The following is a 26,993-nucleotide window of genomic DNA, read 5'->3' as shown; positions in this document are numbered from 1 at the left end:
GCTTGAATACCAGTAGTGGTCTAGCTGAAATTTGATGACATGTTTGTAGTGAACCTGCTCAAACAAAGGTTATATGTTTGACATTATCTTACAGAATTTGTTTTCCTGGAAGACAAAAAGTTGATGATTAACACAAATTTTGTGACCTGGAATGATTCAAGTGACTTAGATAGAAAGTAACTGGAGTTCCAGAGAAGTTGTAAGACTGGATAAAGTAGGGGCCAGTGAACTTTTTCCGAAAGGGTCAGATTATAGATATTTTACGCTTTGTGGGCCTTACATTCTGTCACAACTATTTAACTCTGCTGTTGTAACACGTAAGCAGCCATAGAAAATATGTAAACAATACAGCATGGCTGTGTTCCAATAAAACTTTATGTATGGACACGGAAATTTGAGTTTTCCAAAATTTGCACCTGTCACAAAATATTCCTCTTTTGAGCCCCCAACCCTCAACCATTAAAAAATTTGAAAATCATTCTTAGTTTACAACCATAAACTGGCAGCAGGCTGTATTTGGCTATAGTTTGCCAACCCCTGGGCTAGAAATATTGTAAGAAGGTCAAAATTTTAGCTACAAAAAATAATTTTGAAGATTGTTTCTCTGAAAATGACTTGAAATATAAGAAAACTTGATTACTTTTTAACATTTAAAATAACCGAAGAGTATTAGGTGCTGCTGGTCGGACCACAGTTCCCCAGTGATTAACCAATGTGAAATTAATCTTAAGGAATCTTGAGTGACTAAATGCTTTATGTGTATGAATAATTGATTTTTGTTCTATAGAGCTTTAAAATACAATTTTTATATATTTGTCTTTTGAAAGGGATAGGTTCAGATGGTTAAAATTTTTAAATTTATATATAACACATATATAGAAAAGTCACTTCTCTATCCCTATCCATATTAATCTCCACTCTACCATAATGACATATAATAAAACTCTAAAAAAAAAAAAATCACTGTCCTATCCTAAAAATTGCTGCAGTGAACAGCCTTGTACATATACCATTTCACCTTGCACAAAGCTATCTTAGAAGTAGAATTTTGGGTCAAAGTTTAAGCACTTGTAATTTTATCATATATTGCTAAGTGGCCCTCCACTGAACCAGTTTACAGTTAGTAATATATAGGAATACTTATTTCATAATACCTTTACCAATAATAGATTTTTTTATTACACCCTGGTAAGAGAAACTTGTATGTTGTAATTTTCATTAACATTTCTGTAGAAACATTGAGTCATTTCTACTTCCAATTATCCATACCCTTTGCACATTTTTCTTTTAGGTTATTGGGGTTTTCTTTTGCCTTTTTGATTTGTAGGCACCTTTTATTTACTAAGGAAATAGCCCCCCCCCATTTTTGTGATCAGTTGCAAATATTTCCATTTTGTTATTAAGGTAATTTTTGATACTATTCTGTTTTATCAGCATTTTAAAAAAGATTTTAGATTTTATGTCATTGTTAGAAAGATCTTCCATAATCTCAGATTATAAACTAATTTTCTTCTTTTAAAATACTTCTGTGGTTTCATTTTCCACATTTAAATATTTGGCTTATTGAGAATTTATCATTGTTAAGGTATGAAAAATGGATTTAGCTTTTTTCCTAGATGTTTACCTAGTTTTCCCGATACATGAATTTCTTGAATAAATATCTTTTCCCCACCGATTTGAAATGCCACCTTTATTATGAACTGAATGCCTGCATAAATTTCAATGTGTTTCTTATTCATTTACCAGCAGTGAATGAGAGTTCCTTTGCTCCACATCCTTGGTAGCATTTGGTGGTGTCAGTAATTTGAATTTTAGCCATTCTAATAGAATATGTGTGTAGTGTGGTATCTTGTTGTTTTAATTTGCCATTTCCTAATAATTTAATGATGTTCAGCATCTTTTCATAGGCTTATTTGCCATCTGTATATTTTGCTGAATGAAGGTCTTGTGCTCATTTTTTAAATGGATTGTTTTAAGTGTCCATTTATATTTTGAGTAACAGTCTTTTGTTATTTTAGTATGTCTTTTGCAAATTAGTATATTTTTAAATATGCTATTGGACTTTATAGTAAATATTTAGGATGTTTTTATTGATATGATGAGATGGGTCTGTCAGTTTCTAAATATATACAAGAATTTGTATAACAATTTGTACTATTTTGGGGATTGAAACTCTGGAAACTAGTAGCTTGATTAGTATTCATATAAAAAATACTTGATCTTATCAGCAAACTTCTCATAAAATCAATCTATTTCAGGATTAGCAGGCCTTCATTGGTCGTGCTCTGCCAAAGTGTACAATTATTCATATCTTCTAAACACAGAGAAACTACTGACATGTAATTACCCCCTTTCAGAACTTGAGGCCAGAAGTGCTTGAGAAACTCAGCAGATAGCTAAGAGGAAGAGATGGCTGTCAATTTGACTTGTACTATATTACGAGACCATATCAGTTTGTTTTTTAAAAACAGTTACAGAAATACTCAAAACCTCCGACTGAAACAACTACTCATTAAGATTTTTTGTTTTGTTTTGCCTTTTTTTTAATTGAGATATAATTGACATATAACATATTAGATTCAAGTGTATAGTATAATGATTCAGTATATGTTATGAAATGATCAAGTCTAGTTAACATTCACCACTACGCATAGTTAAATTTTTTTCTTGTGTTGAGACTTTTAAGATCTACTCTCAGTACCTTTCAAAATATACAGTACAGTATTAACTGTAGTCACTATGCTATACGTTATATCCCCAGCTATGTTTTATTTATAACTAGAAGTTTGCACCTTTTAACCACCTTCATTCATTTCACCCAGCCTCCAGCCCCCGTCTCTGGCAACTGTGAATCTGTTCTCTGTATCTATGATTTCTTTTTTTTTTAATTTAGATTTTACGTGTAAGTGAGGTGATACGGTATTTCTCTCGACTTATTTCACTTAGCATAATGCCCTCAAGGTCTCTCCATGTTGTCACAAATGCCAGGATTTCCTTTTTTTTTTTTATGGCTGAATAATTTTTCATTGTATATATACACCACATTTTTAAAAATCCATTCATCCATTGATGGACACTTAGGTTGTTTCCATGTCCTTGTTATTCTAAATAATGCATCAGTGAACATGGGTGTGCAGATATCTTTTCAAGTTAATGTTTTTTTTCCCTTTGATAAATATTCAGAAGTGGAATTGCTGGTAATTATTTGTTAGTTCTATTTTTAATTTTTTGACCTTCATGCTCTTTTCTATAGTGGCTGTACCAAGTTACATTCCCACCAGCAGTGGGCTAGTGTTCCCTTTTCTTCACATCCTTGCCAACACATGTTATTTCTTGTATTTTTGCTGATATCCATTCTAACACGTGTGATGTGCTGTCATTGTGGTTTTGATTGATTTGCATTTCCCTGATGATTAGTGATGTTGAGCATCATTTCAGGTACCTACCTTTTGGCCATCTGTATGTCTTCTTTGGAAAAATGTCTGTTCAGATCATCTGCCCATTTTTTAATTGGATTTTTTTTGCTATTGAGTTTTATGAGTTTTTTATATGGATATTAACCCATTATCAGATATACGATTTGCAAATATTTTCTCCCATTTTGTAGGTTGCCTTTTCATTTTGTTCATGATATCCTTTGCTGTGGAGACCATATCAGTGTTGACTACATTAATTCGATGGAAGAAATTAGGCTAGATTGAAGTATATTTAATGTACTCCTTTGTAAGGGTGTGCTATGCAAAGGAAATGTACAGAATGGAATGGAGGATATTTAGCCTATTTAAAAGAAGTAACTAGCATGCTTGAAAAAAACTAAGTGGGTGGAAAGGGGAAGATGCAGAACTAAGCAGAGTAGAAGCACCAATTATGAATGGCTAAGGAGTGGGTGGGTACTAGAGAAATTATGGAAATGCCCATCAGGCTTTAATTAGTTCCTGGCAGTAAGTCCTGACAGCCCCTAAGACACTGCCAATATGATTGTGCTGTAGCTGCTGCCCCCACTATTGCTACCATACTACTACCGCCACCACCAAAGTTCTCTATAGCTTACAAAAGAATGAATGTTTTACCTAGAATAAATTCAGAGGAAGTAAAATTTCTTTCAGTGATGAAACATATTTTAGTTTCCAAAGGGAGATTTGTATATTTCTCTGTTAAATTGAAACCTGGCTATATTTTAACCTGACTCTAATAACTCTTATTTTTCTTTGTCCTGGGACATAATATAGAGCACAATTCTGCACCTGGATCTAAATTTCATCTGTTTTTTTGCTGCTGGTCTTTTTACTTCTGTCACTACATGTCTTTTATATTGCCAGTAATTGCCTTTTTATTTGTTGCTTTTCACTATTTGTTAAGACTTATGTTGGCTAAATCTGACTGGAGAGTATAATGGATATTAATTATATTTGTTTTTTATTTTGTTTCAACTTCATAGTAAAAATAATTGTAGGTTAGATAAGACTTGGTGATGTAATACTATGCTTTTATAATAGAACCTTATAGTTTTTCTGTAAATAGTAAACTTTTACAGTAACTATAAGATAGGCACATAGATGATTATTATGTTCATCATATTTTTGATGAAGAAGGTAGAGCTGGGACTTGAATGTGGTTCTTTGAGTAAAACACCAAGGCTCATTTTAAATATTGGGTCAGAATAATGGTTATTTCATGTGCCCAGAACCTTCATATTTAAGCATGTAAAGCTGTATTCCAGAGCATGAAAGTTGCTGAAGTCAATTTCTAGATCAGTGACTTTCACACCGTAGGTCTCAGGATATCTTTATACTCTTAAAAATTATTGAGGATCCCATAAAGCTATTGTTTGCATAGGTATATCTATCAGTATTTACCATATTAGAAATTAAAACAAATTTAAAAACTTTATTAGTTCATTTAAACATAATGATAAACTCACTCAAGGTAACATAAATAAGGTTATTTTTTTTCTTAATAAAAAGCAACTATTTAATTTTTTTTTTGAGAAGTTGCATGGTTTTACTTACTTATAAATATTGTTAATGCCTGTCTGACTTAATTGAAGTCAGTTGGATTCTTATATCTGCTTCTGCATTTAGTCATTTGATATAGGTTCTTTTGTTGAGGTGTATGAAGACAATTCAGTTTCACAAGTATGTAGTTGAAAAAGGGAGAAGTATTTTATTAGCTTTTTTTCAGATAATTATGGACTTTCATATTAAAGAAAACTGGACCAGTGGTAGTTTATTAAGAATCTAAGAAGAATTGAATCTTTTGTTGATTTCAGAGGTGGTCGTCAAAAACATTAAAAAGTTTATAATTTGTAGTAATGCACAGGACAATTTGTGTTAGATTTGGTAGGTATTTATTTTGGGGAAGAATTAGGGATAGGATGGTGTCACTAGGAAATGGAGGAGAGTTTTTATGTGTTTCTGACGTTTACAATTATTTCAAATATTTATGATAAAGGAATCTGGTGAACTCTATGACTCCTCTCTTACCTGCTAGGAAGTTAACCAACTTCTGTATTTGTGGCTCAGTTGGCAAGTGGGACCACAATACTATCATTTTGGGAGAAGAGAATTCTAAAGAAGGAAAAGGAATGTGATAGCTGTAGTAATACCTGTTACTTAATAGGGTAGTGAGAAATGCAGAGTCTCCATTTTACACACACATACACACTCTCTCTCTCTCTCTCTCCCTCTCCTTCTCTACCCCCTCTATCCCCCTCAACCCACACCCTTCTTCCTTCAGGTTTTGAGGAAGATAAATTATTCTCTATATAGTGATGGTAATACCTACAGACTATTATAAATTGTTAAAGGGGGGCACTTGACTAATTTGTAATCTACTATCCTAATTGAGATTAGAAACTTCCTGTCATAAATGAGTATTGGGAGTTCCATTGATACATTGGTGGTGTTCTTTTTGTCAGTCTGTAGGTGGTATACTGTTAGAGCCATGTGGTGACCATGGTGATAGTGAAGATGGCTGCCTTGAGAGGTGAGCATTTTCTCTTATTGCTAATTAATTAATCATTTTGATATTTGGAGCTCTTTAATTTTGGGGTGAAATTTTTAGATGACTATTATGACATTTTATATAATCTAAGAAACAAAGCTTCTCATTTAAATGATAAACATATAGCATATTAAATGTGCATAAATATTCAGACAGCGTGCAGGTTCAGATGTTGGTTATAACTTGGAAAATATTCAGAGAGAAGAACACAGTCTTCTTGGAGACACTTAAAACTTTAATTTGATTTGTAGAACAATTAGGAATGTATTGATACTCTGAGTATACCTTTTAGTGAGTTAATTCATGGTCTTGGAACCATGGATAATTAACTGAAAGATTATAACATAGTTGCTTCAACAAATATATATATAGAATGTTTTTGTTCTTCTCCTTGGTGTGTCCCAGTACCATCTTTTTTTAAAAAAATTAAGTTTGTCGAGATTACATTGGTAAATAACATATAAATTTCAGGTGTATAACATTATGATTCGATATTTGTATACTCTCTTGCGTGCTCACCACCCAAAGTCTAGTTTCCTTTGATTATCATATATTGACCTCCTTTACCCAATTTGCCTTCCTCTCACACCCATTCCCCCTGGTAACCACCATTCTATTGTCTACCTATGAGTTTGTTTTGTTTTGTTAGTTCGTCTGTTACTTTTGTTTTGTATTCTTCATATTGAATGAAATAATATTTTATTGTCCTTTTCAAATACGACATTTCAGTTAGCATATTCAACTGATGCTGCTGGTGCTTGTTTACCTCCTTGGCCAGCAGTAATGGGAGGCGGATACCTGAGTCAATGAGTATTTCAGCAATATAGTCTTCACAGATACTCAGTAGATAGAGTCCTTTTGAGCAGAAGCTTCCTAGAATGTTTTAAGTCCTTGGGTAGGTTTTGAATTTTAAACATCCTGTACATATTTTTTGAAGCAGATATGTTATAATCTTTCAGTTATATGATTCTTTAAGATGTTTCTAAAAGATGTATTGTAACTTTCTTAGGAAAGATAATTGATATTCTGAAGACAAATCAGTAATAAAGTGGCAGACTAGATTGTAAATACTGAGAAATCCCAAACAGCATTAGTAATTTGGTGGTAGCCTGTTGACAAAGGTAAACTTGCGTTAATGCCATTGTCTCTTTTAATTGTGAGTGGAAACTTGTTCTCTGAGGGTAAGTAAATTCTTTGGAGCCATGTCTCTGGAGCGTCCCCATACTCTGAAGGTCCACAGATTTTCCTGCTTACAGCAGTTCCTTGTGCTTCCTTTCAGGAGGCAGGAATGATCCTCTTCCAGCCCAGGGAGTATTGGAGCTATGGGCTGAAGATATAAGATTAACAGCATTAACAGGCATCCCCAGAATGATGACATCTGGATTTGATAGAACAATAAGGATCCATTTAGTGAGGACTCAAATCTTTTTGGAAAAAGCCCTTTCCTCTTCAACTTGTGTATAGGTTAGCAAACTTGTTTTTAGATCGAAAGAGTTTCTTGGTTAGGTGGATTACATTTTATATGTTTAACACTCATTTTTTTTGAATTTAGATGATTAGATCTTTTAGTGTTAGGGTAGAATTTAGCTCACCCCACCATTTGCTCCCACTCTAAGCAAAATAAGGTCATAAAGCTTGCCAGGGAATTTAGTTGTTTCTCATGCTCAGCAAGAATAAGATAATTATTTGTATGAGGAGATAACCTACTGTATTTAGATCAAGACTTGTGTTCTGAGTGCACACTATTATGGCAGGGTAGCAGCAGCACCTGTAGGTATCATTGTAAACTGTCACAGTGTCTTTCAGGAGAACTTTCCCATAATAGGCATGTTGATAACCTATTATGATATTAGATGCTCTGTTGACGGGTCATATAGGTGGAGATCATTTGTGACAGCTTGCTGTAATACATGTTCTAAATAGTGGATAGTTTTTTGGGGAAAAAAGGGGTGAATCGATATTAAAAAAAATTTCCTGTTTACCTGTTACCATTATGTTTTGAGGAAGGAGAGGTTTAGAAGTACTAACCATGCTTTGATTGTGCTAGAACATAATCAGATTTAAAATATAGGACATAGCTATACCTTTTAAAAATCATCTTTAAAAGAAAAAAAAAATCTCAGAGTGGGGGAGTGTTAAAGCTATTTGGTCAAAACTAATAATTTATTTTATAAAATCTTTTCCATTATACATGCAGTCCTTTTGGTTTTTATTTATTATGGATTTTATTTTTCCTTTTAAAATAGTTTTTTTTTTTGGTGTGGTTATGTGGGAGGGTGGTGAATGTTACTAAATTTTCTAAACCTGAAGTGATTCTGTGGATCTTTTCAGTAGTGTGTGATTTTCAGATATAGGGCTCCAAAGAATGGGCATATGTCCAGTTGTCATTTTCTTTTCTCACATTGTAAATGCTAACTATATGGGAAAGAGAGGAATCTAGGTCAGACATATGCAATGATAGAGACCTATTTATTCTTAAAAGACTAATAACTTTATTTGTATTTTTAGGAAAGAATACTTGTCATTTGACAATGATAAATTGTCACACTTGATTCTGGTAAGAATTATTTTTCTTTTATGGTTCTTAAAAAATTGACTAGACTTAATCTACCAATTATTATATCTGGCCTTTAACTCGGATTAAATAGGTTTTGGGGAGATTTAAATATAGATACTCTTACCAAATGTTCTATAGTTAAGCAGCAACTTAAATTACCACCTTTGGTTATAAGAAGGTTATGAAAACACTTTCTTGAATTTGGGTCCAAACTTTATCTTTCAGTAATATATGTTATAAAACTGCAAAATTATTTTTGAAAATAGTTTAGATGGTGGGAGTGGGACAGCTGACTGTATAGGCACAGTAAACTAATGAAGACTACACAAAGATATATGCTGGTTGACTTTAAGCTGGGTATGAAAAGCTTCATAGTTGTGAAATGTATTCTTTATTTTAAAATGTAGGATTCTAGTAGCAGGATATGTGATTTGAATGCCAACACTGAATCAGAAGTGCCAGGAGATCAAAATGTTGGTATTCAAGGAGAAGCAGCATGTGTCCATATTCCACATTTAGATCTGAAGAATGTTTCTGATGGTGATAAATGGGAAGGTAATTTTATCCACACATACTAATTTTATTTTTTTTTTTTGGTAACTGAAATTACCCAAAGCAGTAATGAGATTACTGTCCTTTTATGGACAACCTTTTTCATTTCAATTTTCTGTTCTCTTTTTCATATAGGAAGAGTGAATGGGTGTTTTACTCAAATGCACTAATGATATTATAGGGCGACTAACTTGAAGTTCTTATCCATTGGCTTTGAGGATGGATGTCAGAACTGATTAAAAAAATAAAATCACCTTGGATAGGCTTTCGTTAATTGTTAAACCAGGTTATATCTCCCAGTCTTTGAAAGTCTAGTATGCTAGGACTCAACCACTTTAAAGAGAGGGCTTATATATAGCTACTTCTTCTTAATGATCATCAGGAATACTTTTTTTTAATGATTATTAAGGACATTTCTAAGCAAATATTGTATCATATCCCTATATTAGGTTAGGTTATGAAGGCTTGGGAGCAGGATCCTAGCAAATTTTACAAAGGAGAGAAGTTTGAACTTAAATTTAAAAAGCAAGCTACATGGGTATATGTACCTGTCAAAACTCAGCAAATGTATATTTAAAACTTGCATTTCATTGTGTATGTTTTTCTTTTTTATCAAAGAAGCAAAAACTAAATAAATATTGAGCTCCAGTGAATGATTTGTATGCTGAAATGTTTATGGGGAAGTATACCGATATCTGCATTTTACTTTGAAATTCATGAAAAAAAAAATAAGATGGTTAACGGGATAGATGAATGTTATCAAGCAAGTTTAGTAAAATGTTAATGGTAGAATCTAGGTGATTGATATATGGATGTTCACTGTAAACATTTTTAAACCTGGCTGTATATTTGTAATTTCAAATAAAATGTTGGGGGTGGGGAGTGGAAGCAAGCAAGCAAATTTGGATCCAGGAGTCCTTTTGGATCATACACCTTCCTTGGTAAAGAGACAACGAGACAACTCAGGAATCTTAGTTCACTTGTTCACTTTGCTTATTTCATCTTTGTCAAGTTAGCTAATGGCATACAGTGGCAATAACAAGAGGAATTGCAATGCCCATACTATGGACTCCTTTTGCCACCTCGTCTACTCACCTCATCACAGTTGGAGTGTTTTTATTTTTTTATTTTTAAGATATAGCCAATTTTTAAAAGCCCTAACCAAGTCATTGTTTGTGTCAACCTTTACTGCTGTCTCCCCACCCACCTCCTTTTTTTTTTTGGTCTAGATGTTTGGTATGCCTAGTGGCATATTATGTGTCTTAACTTAGACTAAATCAGGGAGTTATCTTTCATTTGCTTTGTTCTGGGTTATTCAGGACATTTGAAATTTATGAAGATGTTCCCCAGAGTTAGGGAATATATTTGCATCTTGGTGGCAGTGAAGATCAGATGTCCCTCTTATTTATTTACCCTAGCATAGTCACTGAAAAGGAGTGGTGGTCAACAGGGCATCCCTAGAGTTGCAGTAGGCTGGGATTCTGACAAAGGTCTTAATGCTTCTTCCTCTTGGAGGAATGCAGGTAAATAGCCTTTTACAATCCTAAAGGTCCTCATTTTTAAGTTTTCAACATAAAAGAGCAAATGTTTTTCATTGTCTGAGGAGATAGGACATTATCTGTCTAGCTTTAGCTTTTTTAGAAACTTCCCCAAAGAGTACCTAATGCCTGGAGTCTCTTGTTTCTCTGTCAGAATTCACCTCTTATAGCTTGCAGTAAGGAAGGGAGGATAACTATGGACTACTGATTTTCAGTGTCTGATCTGTCCTGTTATCCACCTGGCTCAACAGCCTTGACAAGACCACATAGACCTCCTTCTGGCTGTACTAAGAGTAGGGATCTGTGACTTTCAGAAACCAAAGAGTTGTAGACATCTGAGTGAACTTCTCAGCCACGAACACTGCATGTGCTTGGGAGAGTGGCTGTTAACAGACCATGTTGTTGCTTCCAACTTTGCCACCAATACAAAGATGATTTTCTACAGCTAGGAGTTAGGATGATCTAAATAAAATCTTCCTCAGGAGATCAAATTATGTTAGACCCTAGATACCTTGGAATCAGACATACTTTGTTTAAATGTGACTCTAATAGAGAAGTGAGGTAACTCCAAATAGAGACCCACCTCACTCTTAAGTGTGTAGGTTTTCTTTTTTGTGTTGCTCAAAGTATAGTCAACAGAATGAAGTTAGCAAGCAGATAGCACATATCTGCCACCGATGTGATGAATTTGTAGCAGCTATTCAAAAGGTCTTGGCTTTTGATGGAAGTGGACAACATCTTTCCTTCAAATTCTCTTCTGTTAACTCGTGAATGAAAACAATAGGATCTATTCAAAGAGCAATCATTCTAAGTGAGATATTTTTCTGTCAAACTAATTATACTGAAAAGCTTCAAATAGTACCTGGTTAAGAGTTTCTATTTCTTTAGTTTTATGTTTGAGTTTTAATAAAACAGTTACTACTTTGATTTTTTTGCCTTGCTTGCCGAAATGGAAATGTATGTTTGTGTTTGTTTTTAAAGTGGTTAGTAGTAATTTCTTCGAATAACATTTTTGAGCTAAATGCCTAACTGGTTTTAGGGAAATGTTTTTGGTACCTTTGGCTTTGTGTTAGTTATGTGTATGGTTTGTTCTGACTGTGCTGTGTGTTCACTTTAGTATTTTTTGCCATTTTTTCCATTTTATTAGCGTCATGCCCTATCACTTTCCCCCTCATTGATTTCAAAACAATGCATCTGCAGAGAGATGGGGAGGGTAAGTATGGTTCACCATAGTTTAGTTTTTTTGCCTTTTTATGGTTCACTTTGTTTGCCTTTTTGTTAGCCCTTCTCCTGCTGCTCCCATATAGTAGGAAAATCGTTCTGGGTTAAAAATGATACCCCTAAAAAAATTGTTTTTATTACTTCTCTTTTCTTTAAACAGGAGCTTTCCTGCAAAATATTTATTACCAGTTAGTATATTTGCTGGGAAGCAGGTACAAGGGTTGCTTTGAAAATCACTTTATTGCTGGCTTTATTACGGGATTGCACGCTTTGTACCTAATCTTTAGTTATCAAATTGATCTGGGCTTTAAAAACAATTATATTTTTATTACCTTGAAGAAAAATGTAATGCTTTAAATTGCTAATGCATAGTTAAACTAAATTATTAAAGTAGCAATCCTTATCTATTGTGTGAAGAAAAAACATTCTTGATTTTTGACACTGTCAAGCCATCTTTACACCCCAAAATACTTAAAACCTCATTTTTATTTTGTTATTGTTAATAGCCATAGCATCAAAGTTTTAAATTGTAATTATAAAGTTAATGTGTAGATGGAAAAGTGAAAAGTGCCCTTCCTCTCTCCCAGACTCCAGTGATATTATCCAGTGATATTTGGAGTATATTTGTGGACTATGTGTTTATCTGTATGTGTTCTGTATGTAATCAAACCTTATATGTGCAAAGACATCAAATAAATCAACATGACTTCATTTGAGAACATACAGGATAACCAATAAAATAAATGCATTTAAGAACGACAGCTGCTATTAAATTTTATCTTGATAATATTGTTGAGTGTTTAATTATTAAAATATGTATTATGCATAGGAATCCTTTAACAGAAAATTACCACAGTTTAATGTTAGAAACCAGGGGCTGTCAGGTGAGTTAGCTACTCATTTGGAAATTATAACTCATTTTGGAGTTAGCTCTATTCGGTGAGTGTTCTGTATAGCATGGAGAATAGTTTCTTAACATGGCCGCTTGACAGTGAAGGGCAATTTATTCACCTGGCAGCATTTGGCTGAGTTAAATTCCCAAGGACTTTTGAGTTTCAAAACGAAGACTTTCCCTACTTGAAAAATAAGTTTTGATATCATTTTAAAGAGCTTGACAGTGTCCTTTCTTGCTTTGTAACTGGGTTCAGAAATTTAAGGTATAACTCCTTATATGAAAATAGAACTCTGGCTATAAAAGGAACTGCAGGCAGTTTTTAAACTATAGTAGGCTTTATGAAGATCCTAGTATCCCTTGTTTAAAAAAAAGTATCAAATATTATATGAACCACAACATAATAATATGATTTAAAAGAGCATATAACTTTAGTAGCGTTTTTTTTTTTTTTTCCCATGTGGAACCAAGAGACCCATGTTGCTATTATTTGTGTTTGTTTTACAGAGCCATTTCCTGCTTTTAAGTCTTGGCAGGAAGACTCTGAGTCTGGAGAAGCTCAGCTCTCCCCACAAGCTGGAAGAATGAATCACCACCCCCTGGAAGAGGACTGTCCTCCAGTATTATCACACCGTAGTTTAGATTTTGGGCAAAGCCAGCGTTTCCTACATGATCCAGAAACGTTAGATTCCTCATCTAAAGCACTTTCTTTTGCTAGGTATGTGATTTTTTATGTACTTAGAGGTGATTTCAATTACATACCTAGGTCCTTTGAGAGATTTAATCCTCTAGACCTGCAGTTCAAAGCTTTCTCTCCTATTTCATGAAGCACGTTTTTATAATTTTAAATTATTTGAGTTCCTAAATTCTGAGTTTATTGAGGTGTAGTGTTTGGGGTTTGCTCTCTAATAGACATTTTCTCATGGTGTATTTATTCATTTGATTACTGATGATTGAAATACAGAACTCTGGAAGAGAAGCAGCAAGTGAAGCTTACCAATCTAATGTTTTTATTGTTAAAACCTTAAATTGATTCTGAATGTCAAAACCTTTTCTTTGCAGTTTGAAAACCAAAAGAGTTCTGAATTGCATAGGTATCTTTGTTTTTCTGCCTTTGCCCAAACAGTATTTCATTGATTCCAAATTGTTTTCATCAACACTTGTGTTAGTTAATTTTGTAATCTGTAACACTGTAGCATGTTTCTTTCTTTAAATCTGTTTTTTAGTGTTAGGGATATATTTCTTGGAAATAATATCATGTTATATGAGGGCAATAAGAGATATGGTGTTCATAACTTGAAAATTTAACACAGTGTTCACCTCTTGGTCTCATTTAGGATTCGAAGATCATCCTTTAGTTCAAAAGATGAAAAAAGAGAAGACAGATCACCATATCAGTTGGTCAAGAAACTTCAGAAAAAAATCAGACAATTTGAAGAACAATTTGAAAGGGAAAGAAATAGCAAGGTAAGTTTGTAGCATTGTGCAGCAGTGAGGCAGAGCTTTGGAAGGGGGAGAAGCTTCTTTGGAGAGCCTTAGTCTGTTTATCTCTTTTCCAGGAGATGGAATGAATCTGAGATGCCCAGAGCAATAGTGATCATCTAGAGCTGAGATTATGTAGATCCTTAGTCTCTTAGTCCTAGGCTAGTGTTCTTGCTATTGGCAGTTTTATATTTCCATGGTCAAAACAGCCTGTAGAATTTTTAAGGTAAATACTGTAATTGAAAAATCTTGTTAATGCTATTTCTGCTCCCTCAAGGGTGGCAGGCAGAGAAAGAGAGAGTTTAATAATTTTTGATGACAAATAATATCATAAATTTAATAATAAATTTACAACGTGTAATAGCAATAATTTAATAATTAAATTTAACATTAAATAATAAATTTAATCTGATAATTTAATAATTTGATCATGCAAAGTGGAAAGAGCCCTATACATGGAGTCAGAAGACCTATATTCAAATCTGGCTTGTGTCAATTGCTAGATCCTGCTCTGAGAACTTTACTTAATATACTTCCTTATCTACTTGAAATAAGGTAAGAAGAAATGAGGATTGAGTGAAATCTTTACTGCTGGAATAATAAAATATTCCTTTGGCTTAAATTAACATAACCATTGCTTACCACAAAGATATCAGTAATTCTTTTCCTCAATTTTTCAGCCTTCCTACAGTGATATTGCAGCCAACCCAAAGGTATTAAAATGGATGACAGAGCTTACAAAACTGCGGAAGCAAATTAAAGGTATAAAATGTGCCATTTTTGTAATACATTTGCATTTTTAAAATATTCTTCATAATAATGTCTATGAGAATTGTAATTTTGATTATTTTAATAATTTAAAATCTTGGAACACTGTTTACCAAAAGTAAAAGTTTTCTTTTGTTCTTTAGTTATAGTCAAAGTTGGGGCACTATATTATAGTCTTCCAAATGTCTTTCCTGTGTTTTATTTATTTATTTTTTTCCCTGTGTTTTAATTAGTTGTATTCTTTTGAAAAATAGCTTGTATATTCATAAGTGATATTATATTTATAAAATTTATCTGAAATATATTTCAGATGTTAAACTGTTTTGGTTTTTGTAGGTATTTCAGCTAAGACTAAGAATATCTAATAATGTTTATACTACAAAGACCAAATTGTAAGTCTCAAATCAAAAACTAGGTCTTATGTTACTGGGTGTCAATCCAGTACATTAGTTACTAAGGTATATTTACTTTGTGTTTAGTGATCATGTTTTAAAATAATTGTTAATACTTTAAAAATTATCTGTACCAAGTATGGGTTTATAATCTGTAGTATCACATTTTGGTTTATTCATTTGAATTTATTCAACCAAATTTTTTAGTATTGTTAAGTACCAGGTACGTATAGACATCTAAGGCTAAAACAGTGAACAAGACAGTGTCCCTACTGTTATTGAGTTTATACTCTTAAGGTTAAGATAAGTTCTCTTCTTTCTTCTTTAGAATTGTTTTCTACAGCTCTGTTAAGCATTCCTTATTTAATGCCGGTTTCAACCAAATTGTCATTAAACAAGAAAAATTAGTTCCCAACTAATTTTTCAATTTTCTTTCACTCTTATTGTCCTATAGTCCATTCTCTTCATTGTAGCCAGAATTACCTTTTAAAAAAACTCTGTTACTATCTTGTTCCAAGTCCTTTAGTGGGCCACCCTTTCCACTTAGAATAAAGTCCAAATTCCTTGCCATGGCTTTCAAGGTCTTGCATACTCTGCCCTTTGCCCACTTTATCACTTTCCTCTCTCATTTTCTGTTCCTTAAACATGCTATGCTTCAGGGCCTATGCACCGGCTATAGCCTCTTCCCTTAAATTTCCTATACTACATTATCTCCTTATTCCATGTTTAAGTAGGATATCACTATCTCAGAAAGGCCTTCTATGTTAGTCCCATCCAATGTAGTTGTTCTTCTACAAAACACATTCCTTTTAGCACTGTGATGCCATCCTATTTTATCTTCTTCATAGCACTTGGCACTCTTTGTAATTATTTTTTTTATGATTATTACTACTTGGTTTTTGTTTTTATTTCCCTGAGTATATGCTCCATGAAAATAGGGACCATGTCTGTTTCTCCAGTTCTTATCAGAACATTTTACTTCAGTAGGCTTTCTATGAATATTGATTGAAAGAATGAATAGTATAGCTCTCTTGCTATATGTATAATTTCAGTACTTCATGTGCCCTTGAACTATCTGAGCCTGTGTGCTGTTAATGTATGTTGTCCTGTTGTATATCTTGTTCACTGAGTACTTTTTTGATCTATTTGCATTTTAGCTAAAATCAGTATTACTGATGTATCCTCTTGGTTCTCCAATGTAGATGCAAAACACAAAAGCTCTGATGGAGAATTTGTACCTCAGACACGTCCACGTAGTAACACTCTTCCAAAAAGCTTTGGCTCTTCTCTAGACCATGAAGATGAAGACAATGAAGATGAAGCCAGGGTCATTCAGAAGGAGAAGAAGCCATCTAAGGAAGCAACACTTGAACTTATTCTGAAAAGACTGAAAGAAAAACGTGTTGAGAGGTGTCTTCCAGAAGATATCAAAGTAATCTTGAGCTATGGTGTTTGCCCAGACTAGCCTTTAGAGTCCCCGAAACAAAATAAGTACCACAGTGACATAGAGTATGTCTAAGTAATCTAAATGGCCTGAGTCTGCACCCCAAGTTTGCAGATGTAGAAACATGTTTTTATCAGCATACCAGAAGTGCCCTATCTTTCAGGAACTGAATCACAATAATAAGACTAAACAAACTAAAATGCTGATATGTTCATTTGTATTGAAGGCATTTGGTAAGATGAGTGTATAAAGAGCATGAAACAACTTGAATTTGAATCCTGGCTTTGTATCTTAATAGTTATATATATTGAGCTCTTAGTTTATGCCTGGCACTGACTGGTTATATTCTGTGCATTCTGCCATTGAGCCCCTTTGACAGCCCTGCTACTATGTGAATGTGGTTATGTACATTAAAATACACAATATGGTTGTTATAAGAATTGAATGAATTGTTTTGAGGAACCGTTAGTCACTAAAGCCCATGCCTAGGTCAGTCCTGGTCAAAGTACCTGGCAGTCCCAATCATTTATCAGATGAGATTTGCTGAGAATAGAGAGGTAGATGATCTCACGTGAACCTTTGTCTAGGCAATGATGAGTACTAATGCGAATTCCTATCTTGACAAGAGAACACAACTCTTTCATATGAATATTAGTCTTCCTCCCCTTTGAACAGAGCTGGAGTAGAAATTCTAATTGCTTCTCTCCTCTAACTTTCTTGTTTTTGGATTTTGTATTAGACCAACTCCTCCTCTCCTTAAATGATTTTGATTAGATTAGCTTTATTCAGATTCATTGTCCTAGATTTAAGGCTTGAATTTGAAATCACAATGTTTTCATAGAGTCTATACCCAGCTGTCCTCTACTGAATGTACATAATTTAAAGTGGTACTTGTTCTAGGAAGATAATATTCAGGATAATTTTTTTTTACCTCTTATTTCACTCTGGTGAGAAACAGATAGTATTATCTAGTCCTGGGGTTAAGTAGACAGTTTATTTGGTCTAGTGTTAAAGGGTGGTGTGTGGGACATTGGTTCACTGGGATGTTAAAAGGTCCTATGGAATAAATGGAGAAGTTTCTATGGGCAGGTAAATTTGGGGTGTCATGTCTACTCTAGTACCATTTAGAGTGCTAAAAGTTATGAGAAGAGTATTACAATGTAAAAAAAGTGCCAGATGAAGGGAAACTAGAATCATAGAGTAGGAGTCTAAGATGAAAATTGACATTGTTTTTTTAAGGTCTTTCCACTATATTGCTATCAGATTTTCTTAATTGTTTAGGAGAAATATTGGATTACAGGACCTGTGCTGTGCATGCATGTGCTTTTGTATGTGTGTCCACATACACCAAATTATAGTTATAATGTCAGTAAAAGACTGTGCAAAGTTAAATAATAGGCATTTATGTGTACTTACTGTGTGCTAGGTAGGCACTTTTGCAACTGCCTTTAACAACATATTAACTCATTTAGTTCTCATTTGAGCCCTATGAGGTAGGATGAAGTATCCTGTCTTATAGATTAGGATGTTGAATAAAAAGTGGTTAAGTGACTTAACTAGAGTCACTAAGCTGGTATTCATAACTTATTCAGATAAAAGATAAATTAAGCCACCAAAGAGGATCGCTACCTACTTACTTGAAGACCAGATTCTACAGGAAACTGAGATATGTTGCCTGCAAATCCCCTAGCAAAGGATGTATTATTAGCCTAGGCTGGGTGGTGATGGCCTGCCCTTTCAACTTAATTGTTTACATTGTGGGGATGAGGACAATAACAGTGCTAATGGAAGTTTCTTTTTCCCCTCTAGAAAATGACAAAAGATAATTTGGTAGAAGAGAAAACTTCTCTCCAGAAAAGTCTTCTTTACTATGAAAGCCAACATGGAAGGCCGGTAATGTCTCTCTTACTAAAAACATTTGATTTTTTATCTTAAGAGGACAAATCACTTTTGAGGCCCACATCTTCAGAGCTGTTTTATAGAGCACCGTTTCCTACATTTGGAATATTGCCTACTTATTTAAAATAACTTTTTAAAACTTGGTGGGGGAGGGTGGTTAGTCATATTGCTTAATGTTTTAGACATTTTAGATTCCTGATTAATTTATTAATTTTCACTTTTCTTGCTTCAGGTGACCAGAGAAGAAAGGCACATTGTTAAACCTCTCTATGAAAGATACAGACTTGTAAAGCAGATGTTGACAAGAGCTAGCATCACTCCTGTCCTTGTAAGTAAAACATGCAAATATTTATCTAGTTAATTTACCAAGACCTACTCTTTTAAAAACAGTTATTATGGTAGTATATGGGAGAAAGACACAGCCAGGATAGCAAGAATTGTATATGCAAGGTGAGGTTATTACCTTTAAAAGAATAGGAAATTACTAATAAGTACCTGCTACTATCTCCTATGCACTTTTATAAGCATTTTTATGTATGATTATGTCATTAAATCCTGATAAGTCATAACAGATAACAGATAATAGCCTCATTTTACAGTTGATGAAGCTGAGGCTCAAGAATGATGTTGCCCAGGGTCACCTACATTGTGGAATTAGAAAACCTACATTTCAGACATTTCCCTAGTTTCTTTCCATTTAAATTCATGTCTTTGAAAATACATTAGTTTTGTGATGAACGTTCTGATCACTTAAGTTGCACAGTAATATAAACTGATTTTTTTTCAAGTTTATCTTTTTACATGAAAAAGTTCAGTAAAGTCATGCTTATTCATATTCATTTACATTTTTAGAGAAAAAATGAAAACTAATACTTACATGCAAATTAAGCGTCGTCCCCAAATTAACCATTAAATAGTATGGCTCTAGATTTCTCTCAGGCTCAAGTAGAAAACAGTGTGTAGCCCATTTTGCATCATCTCATAGGAATTAATTTACAGGAGCTTATGGTTTGCTTAGGCTTGCAGGCCATTTTCATGTCAGTAGCCACTTGCATGGGGATTTCCTTGAGGCTTGACCACCTGACTACTCGTTAGAAGGTTCATATTGCCCTTCTGAGCACGTTTTATTTAGCCCTCATATCAACTAATTCTTTTTTAATTAGCCATTGTTTTAGTTAGCCATCTCAGCAGTATTTTAATTAGATATAGTCAGTTTTCTTTGAACAAGGGAAAAAATCCTGTTATAGTTTATATACTTTGCACTTAAGAGTTTATTTAATACAGATTTTATTCTTTGATTACAAGGTATTTTTTCATAATTCCATAATAGTATAGTCTTTAAATTTCTTTATGAAAACCATTTTAGAATTCCACAAGTTAGAAAAAAATAGAATTCAACAAGTTTATTTTTAGAAACTTAGTCAATAGAAAACATTTCTAGATCTTACAGACTCCCAGATATAACTATCATAAAAAGAAATTTGGAGTATAAAAGTTAAGCTAAGACAATTCAGTAGGAAAGAATAGTTTTTCAACAAATGGTGCTCAGACAAGTGGATATCCACGTTCAAAAAAAAAAAGATGAATTTAGACTTCTACTGCACACAAAACTTATCTTAAAATGAATTATAGATCTAAATAAGACCTAAAACTGTAAAACTTAGGAAATAGAGGAATAAATCTTTGTGACCTTGGATTAGGCAGTGTTTTCTTGGATATGACACATAAAACATAATGACAAAAAAAATGAATTGGACTTTATGAAAATTAAAAATTTTGTGCATCAAAGTTTTGGACACTTAAAAAAGTGAAAAGACAGTCCACAGAACAGGAGAAAATTTTGCAAATCATGTATCTAATAAAGGACTTTATCCAGAATATGTGAAGAGCTCTTATAACTCAATAATAAAAAGATAAATAGCTCAATTAAAAATAGACAAAGGATTTAAATAGACATTACTCCAGAGAAGATATATAAATAGCTATTAAATACATGAGATGTTCACTATCATTAGTCATTAGGAAGTGCAAATAACCACATTCAGATACCACTTTATACCCACTAGTATAATAAAAACAGATAACAATAGTATTGGCAAGGATATGGAGAAATTTAAAGTCTTAGACACGGCTGATTGGAATGTAAAATGGTACAGCCACTTTGAAAAACAGTTTGACAGTTTCTCAAACTGTTAAATACAGATTAAATACAGAGTTACCACATGATCTAGCAGTGCTCCTCCTATATATGCCAAAGAGAATTGAAAACATATGTCTACACAAAAACTTGTACACAGTTTTTATAGTGTTATTCATAAAGCCAAAATGAGGAAATAATCCTAATGTCCAGCAACTGATGGATAAATAAAAGTGTTATATAGTGGAATATTATTCCATATAGTGGAATATTATTCAGCCATAAAAAAGAAGTACTCATACATGCTACAAGATGTATAAAACTTGAAAATATTTATGCTAAGTGAAAGAAGCCAAACACAAAAGGCTGCATGTTGTATGATTCCAATATATGAAATATCTAGAATAGGCCAACAGAAAATAGATAAGTGCTTGCCCAGGGCTAGAGGGAGTGGGACATGAATAACAGCTGATGAGTATAGGGTTTTTTGTGGGGATAAGGCTGATGAAGTATTCTGGAAGTAGATAATGGTGATGGTTGTACAATTTCTGAATACTAAAACCACTAAAGTGTACACTCTTAAAAGTTTATTTTATGGTATGTGAATTATATCTCAGTGAAGCTGTTATTTTTTATAAAGGAGTTGTAAAGGGGTCCTCAGGCCAAAATGGTTGATAGCTATTGTTAAAAAGAAAAATGCTCCCAATTAAATTATATGTCACACTTTCTTTTATCGTTTAGAATTTTAAAAATATTTTCTGAATGAACTTTTAGTTTTATCTAAACATAAATTTCATTTATCTCTTTTGTGTATACATAACAAGAAAATAACATATAAGCAAAAAGAAGTTTACTAAGGAACTCCTGAAAAATTAAAAGCAAATGGTTAGGATTTTGAAAATGAAGTTTACTATCTGTTCCATACTGAAGTGAAGCTTCATTGAACACTTTAAATACTTAAAATGTAAATCATTTGTATGTTAATTGTTACAGGGATCTCCATCCACAAAGCGAAGGGGTCAGATGTTACAACCAATCATAGAAGGAGAAACTGCACATTTTTTTGAAGAAATCAAGGTAGTCCTTAAGAGAAACCATTCTCTGATCTCTTTTTAGAGGAATAGTTGAAAGTCATGGCCTGTTTGATTCTCTGTTTGGGTATCTTTTTAGGAAGAAGAAGAAGAAGAAGGTATTAGTCTGTCCTCTGAGTTAACTGATATCTTGAAAACCGCTGTACAGGCACAGTCTTCATTGGAAAACTCAGAATCTGATGTTGAAGAAAATCAAGAAAAACTGGCTCTGGATCTTCGATTGTCAAGTACTCGAGCAGCCTCTATGTATGTATACTGGTTTTTTATTTTAGCCTATTTGTATAATAAAATTTATATGCCAAGAAATTCATTATTAAATAATCAAGCACTTGGAATTAATGCAATGCCCAAGATATACTCTTTTTAAAAAATATGATTTACAGGCGTGGCACCATAGTTAGTGGTTAGCACGTCTGCTTTACACGCAGAAGGTCCTGGGTTCGCTCCCTAGGCGGAGCTGCGGACCATACTCCGGATATGCCAGGCCCGCCGAGTGAGCTGGGGTGCCAGGCCCAAGGTACACACCCCAAGCTCGTGGGAGGAGACACCCCGCCTTCAAAGATCCAGTTCTTAAGGGGAAATGGCAACATCCATAGGTCAGGGGTGGAAGTGTGGGGGGAGGGGAAGGAATTAAAGAAGGGGGAAAAAAATGATTTACAGATACATGTTGTTATTCACATTTTCTTTTATTCAACATTAGTGTATTTTGAAATTTTTAAAACAAAAATCCTACATTTGCTGTATAACAAAGTACAGGAGCCAGCTGAGACTCATCTGTCGGTATATTCTCTATCATATCAGCTTCTTCACCTAATATTGTATCTGACTGTGGTTCTCAGCCCTGGCTTCACTTTAGGATCATCTAGGAAGACTTTTTTTTTTAAGTACCGCTATAAAGTCCTACCTGCAGTTATTCTGATTTAGTTAGTCCCAAGTGGAGCTTGGGCATTGATATATTTTAAAAGCATCCCAGCTGACTTTAGTTTGCAGCAGTTAGTTTGAACCACTCTTTAAGAACATAATGAATCAGTAGTACCCTTTCAATAATATTTTCTTCCCATTTCAATTTTAGGCCTGAATTACTGGAACAACTTTGGAAAGCCAGAGCTGAAAAAAAGAAACTACGTAAAACATTACGAGAATTTGAAGAAGCATTTTATCAACAAAATGGAAGGTTTGTAGAGCATCACAACATTGAGTACTATTTTTCCTTAAACTCACAAGTGCTCATATGTTAAAGAAATATACAGAAATAGAAATAAAGTGTGCATATAAGGATATTAGCATTGAAAATAAAACTAAAAAACATTCTTTTATATTTCCAAGCCCTGCTATTAATATCAAAAAAAGGTCAGAGCTAGAGAAAACAACATGTGATAAAATATTTTAAGGTTGTCCTAGGGAGGCTTGGTTGAGTGGCAACTATTTTATGTTCTTTAATTCTACATCCTCACCTTTTGGAAATGTTTGTGAAATGAGATGTTTCTCCTTTTTAGAAAGTGTCTCATAACACGAGGGCTATCTTCAGTTAGTTAGGATTCTTATACTGAGACCATTGCTGCTTAGGCTACATGTTAGTCACTCCAGGCTGCCCATTTCCAAATGGTGTAACAGGGTGGCAGTCATGTGGCTCTTGTAATACAATATGGCAAGTTGCCTTTGTCTCACTGGGTAATGCATAGTTGACTCAGTGAGGCTCTTTTAAAAGTAAAAAAAATACATTCTAATTCAAATGATGACCAGAAATGAGGGCTATCTCAGGTCTCAGAAAAGTTTTTCCATGTAACTGGGTGGTCTTACCAAGCCAATGGCTGTATTACAAATTCCAAAATACGTTTACTTTAATTTGAGAGTCTCCTATATAGGTTGGCAAAAATAGTTTTAAAAAAATATCAAATGCAGGAATGCATCTTCCAAGTACCTTCTAATTCTTTGTTTTATTGGAAGAAAACTTTGCTTATACTTAGGATGGTTTGATGCTTTACCTAGTGTTAAACTGAATTACAGAGGGTCATTAATATAAAGCGAGGAAACTACTTTTTTGCTGCAGGTAAGATGTTTTACTTTTACATCTCGCTTCACTGAAGCCACAGTTAATGTATGAAATGACTCGTGGTCCTCTAGCAATTAATATATATGCACAGACCTGACAGAACTTAGCATTGTATATTTTATTAAAATATTATGTCTAGTTATCATTGATAAGTATAGCATTTAATTTGTCAATAAATCCATCAAAAATAAAAATATTTTTGGAATGTTCCTTGGGGATAGGGAGAATTAGTTCAATAACAATTTTTCTTGCAGAGCAATTTTTTATTTGAACTTAAATTTTGGTAACATTATATCTTACATTACAACAACTCTCAGGACTTTATTATAAAATATTCTAGGTGATCTCTAGAATGTTACAGATTTTATTTTCTCCCCTAGGAATGCCCAGAAAGAGGATCGTGTTCCAGTGCTTGAGGAGTACAGGGAGTACAAGAAAATTAAAGCCAAGCTTAGGCTTCTTGAAGTTCTTATCAGCAAACAAGATTCTTCAAAATCCATATAAAATATGTTTCTTGAAAACATCATAAAATCGGTTGTATTCCCTGAAGCTGTCATCGTGTGTACTTGGCTGGTACTTGAGTTCATTTTGTCAGACACTCAGAGAGTCTCATTTTGTCCTTGGTTGTGGTGCCACTAGAGAAATGATGGGGGTGGTAAGTAGACCCTCTCTAGGGAGCACAGTGTTCCATCTTAACCACAGACTGTCCTCTTCACCTTTAGCAAACATCTAGTTTTCTTCATTGTTTTGCACTACAAATACATCCTGTTAGCAAAAGACTAGTATTTTATCCTTTCAACTTCAAGAACTTCGGAAATACAAGCTTTTTGTTATTACCAACTTTATTTTATTTTTTTTTTTCATTACTGAAGATAATTGAGAGGAGAATCTTCACATTGAATTCTTCAGTTGCCTTTTTCTTACAGAATGACTGAAATTTTGAAAGAAAGGCCTATAAATGCACGTATGCAACTATGTTCTATGTTTTCCTAGAAAACCAAAATCAACTGAAATTCGAAGTCCTACTGTGGAATACATTTCTGTTTAATTCCCAAAGTGACACTTTTTCACAGGTAGTATGTTAGCAAAAATTCGCAATTCATTGGTCCAACAGCTCCTGGATGAAAAGAACAGAGGGTAGACCAAAAAGTGACCTTGCTTATTAGTATAGTGAAAACACACATCACACATCATGCACAGAACTGAATCATATCACATGCTGCCTATGGGACTTAAGTTACTGTTTGTTTCCTCAGTTACTGTTTATCAGCTGATGATGATGTGATTTGTCTGCATCAGATCCTATTTTTTTTTTCCCTTACCCACTTCCAGATAATGTGAGAAAATAGCCATGTCAGTATGTAGGAATTCTGATGGTGCTTAGATTTGTGTGTTAAATCAGATGGGCCTAAATTGGCAAAAGAATCATTATGCCTGAAGTAAATCTGTTCTTAACAAGGGCTATACCACTGCATTTTTACATGTACCTTCAGGGGCTTGCATCTTTTTTTTTCCCTCTTAATCAGCAAAATTCATAAAGAAAACGCCCTCTAAAGAGACCACCTTTTGCTCAGTCACATGCTGTTTAAAGCAGCTGGTTACAAGATGTATAGTGGTATGCCCCTTGTCGTATACTCTTAAGGATATCTTTTGTCTTTGGCTTTGCATAGCTTTTTTTCAGGTACTCTCCTGGTATTCTGCTAATCATTTTCACAGAAAGGTGACTTTATTTGTGCTAACAATATAATAGTCATTAGTAGCATATTCTGGTCAGGCTTAATCTAAGTGTTAATTTTTTTCCTGGTGCTTTTTTGGATTGATGAGTGTCTTTGATTGTGCCCATGTTTTGCATGCAGTGACTCATGCATGGTTTTCTTAACTAGCTAATATTAACAATATGTTTCATGCAAAAATGGACTTTTGCAACATCCTTTAATAAGATGAGGGAAGCATGAACCTCAGACTTCTGGCACTATTACATAGTAAGCACATGAAGTAGCTTGATAATAAGTAGCATTTCTAGTACTTCACATTTCATCTGTGTGTGCAATGCCTTTTTTTTGTGGGGAGGGAATATTCATTAGTAGTGAATATGTAGTTGGGGAATAAAGCACTAAATCCAGTCCTTTTTGTGTGGTTTCCTTTTGATACAGCTAGGTTATTCATAATGTATACCTAAAAAAGTGAAATTTAAAACGCCAAAAGATCACTTTGATTTGAATCTATCATGCAGTGTACACTTAGTTATTTTAATTTCTTTCAGTCTCCAGACCGGAGTATATCCAAACATCTAATTTAATGTGCACTGTATATTGTTTTATATGAATATTTTATTTTATATACCACATGCAAAAATGTCCATATGCACTATTTAAATGTTTTAAATAATATATTCCTTCTTTATAATGCTAAATCTATATGAGTACCATATTTTTATAAGTCAGCGGCCTGACTGGTTTCATTTTAGAATTAACAGCTGCTTCACGATGTTGGTTATTCACTGTTAATGTTTGGCTGCAAGTAGAATAGATAAAAGTGGCATGGCAGCACTTATGCTGTGTGACAATATTGTGTGTCATAGTTGAGCAGTAGGTAAAATTAGGCAGTTTGTAATAGTTTTACTTTGATATAAGTAAAAACTGTATATCTATATACAAATGTTATATAGATATATATGACCACCAGTATAATTGCGTTGGAATGTCTGGCACTTCATTGTATAGACTTTTGTAATAAAAGAACTTAAATGTTCTGTCATTGTAAATGTTTTTTTTTTTTCCTCACTAGATGTTGAAAAAGGAAAAATAGAGACCAAGTATTCCTTTGTCTTAATGTTCTCAGGCTTTGTTTGAATTAACCCAACCCAGGACCATATAGGGGACAACAGGGTTAGTAAACCACCTGGCCGACTTGGGGCATGGTAAGACAAGGGAAAGCCATCCCCTGTGGAAATGCAAGGAAAAG

At 33.7% G+C, this 26,993-nt stretch overlaps 1 protein-coding gene across 5 annotated transcripts in view; it reads left to right on the top strand.

Moving 5' to 3' along the window:
* The window catches only part of FAM13B (family with sequence similarity 13 member B), a 72,048-nt gene extending 45,267 nt beyond the window's left edge, over positions 1-26,781 (top strand). For 2 of the 5 annotated variants that reach the window (XM_039836106.1, XM_039836109.1), the window contains 14 exons: positions 5,918-5,985; positions 8,512-8,560; positions 8,968-9,115; positions 11,798-11,863; positions 13,271-13,481; positions 14,101-14,230; positions 14,926-15,007; positions 16,608-16,837; positions 18,659-18,742; positions 18,981-19,076; positions 21,879-21,962; positions 22,056-22,222; positions 23,049-23,150; positions 24,410-26,781. In XM_039836106.1, the coding sequence (XP_039692040.1) occupies positions 5,918-5,985; positions 8,512-8,560; positions 8,968-9,115; positions 11,798-11,863; positions 13,271-13,481; positions 14,101-14,230; positions 14,926-15,007; positions 16,608-16,837; positions 18,659-18,742; positions 18,981-19,076; positions 21,879-21,962; positions 22,056-22,222; positions 23,049-23,150; positions 24,410-24,533 (1,641 nt within the window). In that variant the 3' untranslated portion in view covers positions 24,534-26,781. The remainder of the gene's footprint in view (positions 1-5,917; positions 5,986-8,511; positions 8,561-8,967; positions 9,116-11,797; positions 11,864-13,270; positions 13,482-14,100; positions 14,231-14,925; positions 15,008-16,607; positions 16,838-18,658; positions 18,743-18,980; positions 19,077-21,878; positions 21,963-22,055; positions 22,223-23,048; positions 23,151-24,409) is intronic. The other 3 variants (XM_039836110.1, XM_039836107.1, XM_039836108.1) reach the window with 2 other exon arrangements.
* Positions 26,782-26,993: the final 212 nt, after the last annotated feature.

Source organism: Pteropus medius, unplaced genomic scaffold (genome assembly GCF_902729225.1).
Source record: "Pteropus medius unplaced genomic scaffold, Ma_sr-lr_union100, whole genome shotgun sequence".
NCBI lineage: Eukaryota > Metazoa > Chordata > Mammalia > Chiroptera > Pteropodidae > Pteropus > Pteropus medius.
The sequence above is the reverse complement of the archived record's forward strand: the minus strand, read 5'-3'. Positions and strand labels throughout refer to the sequence as shown.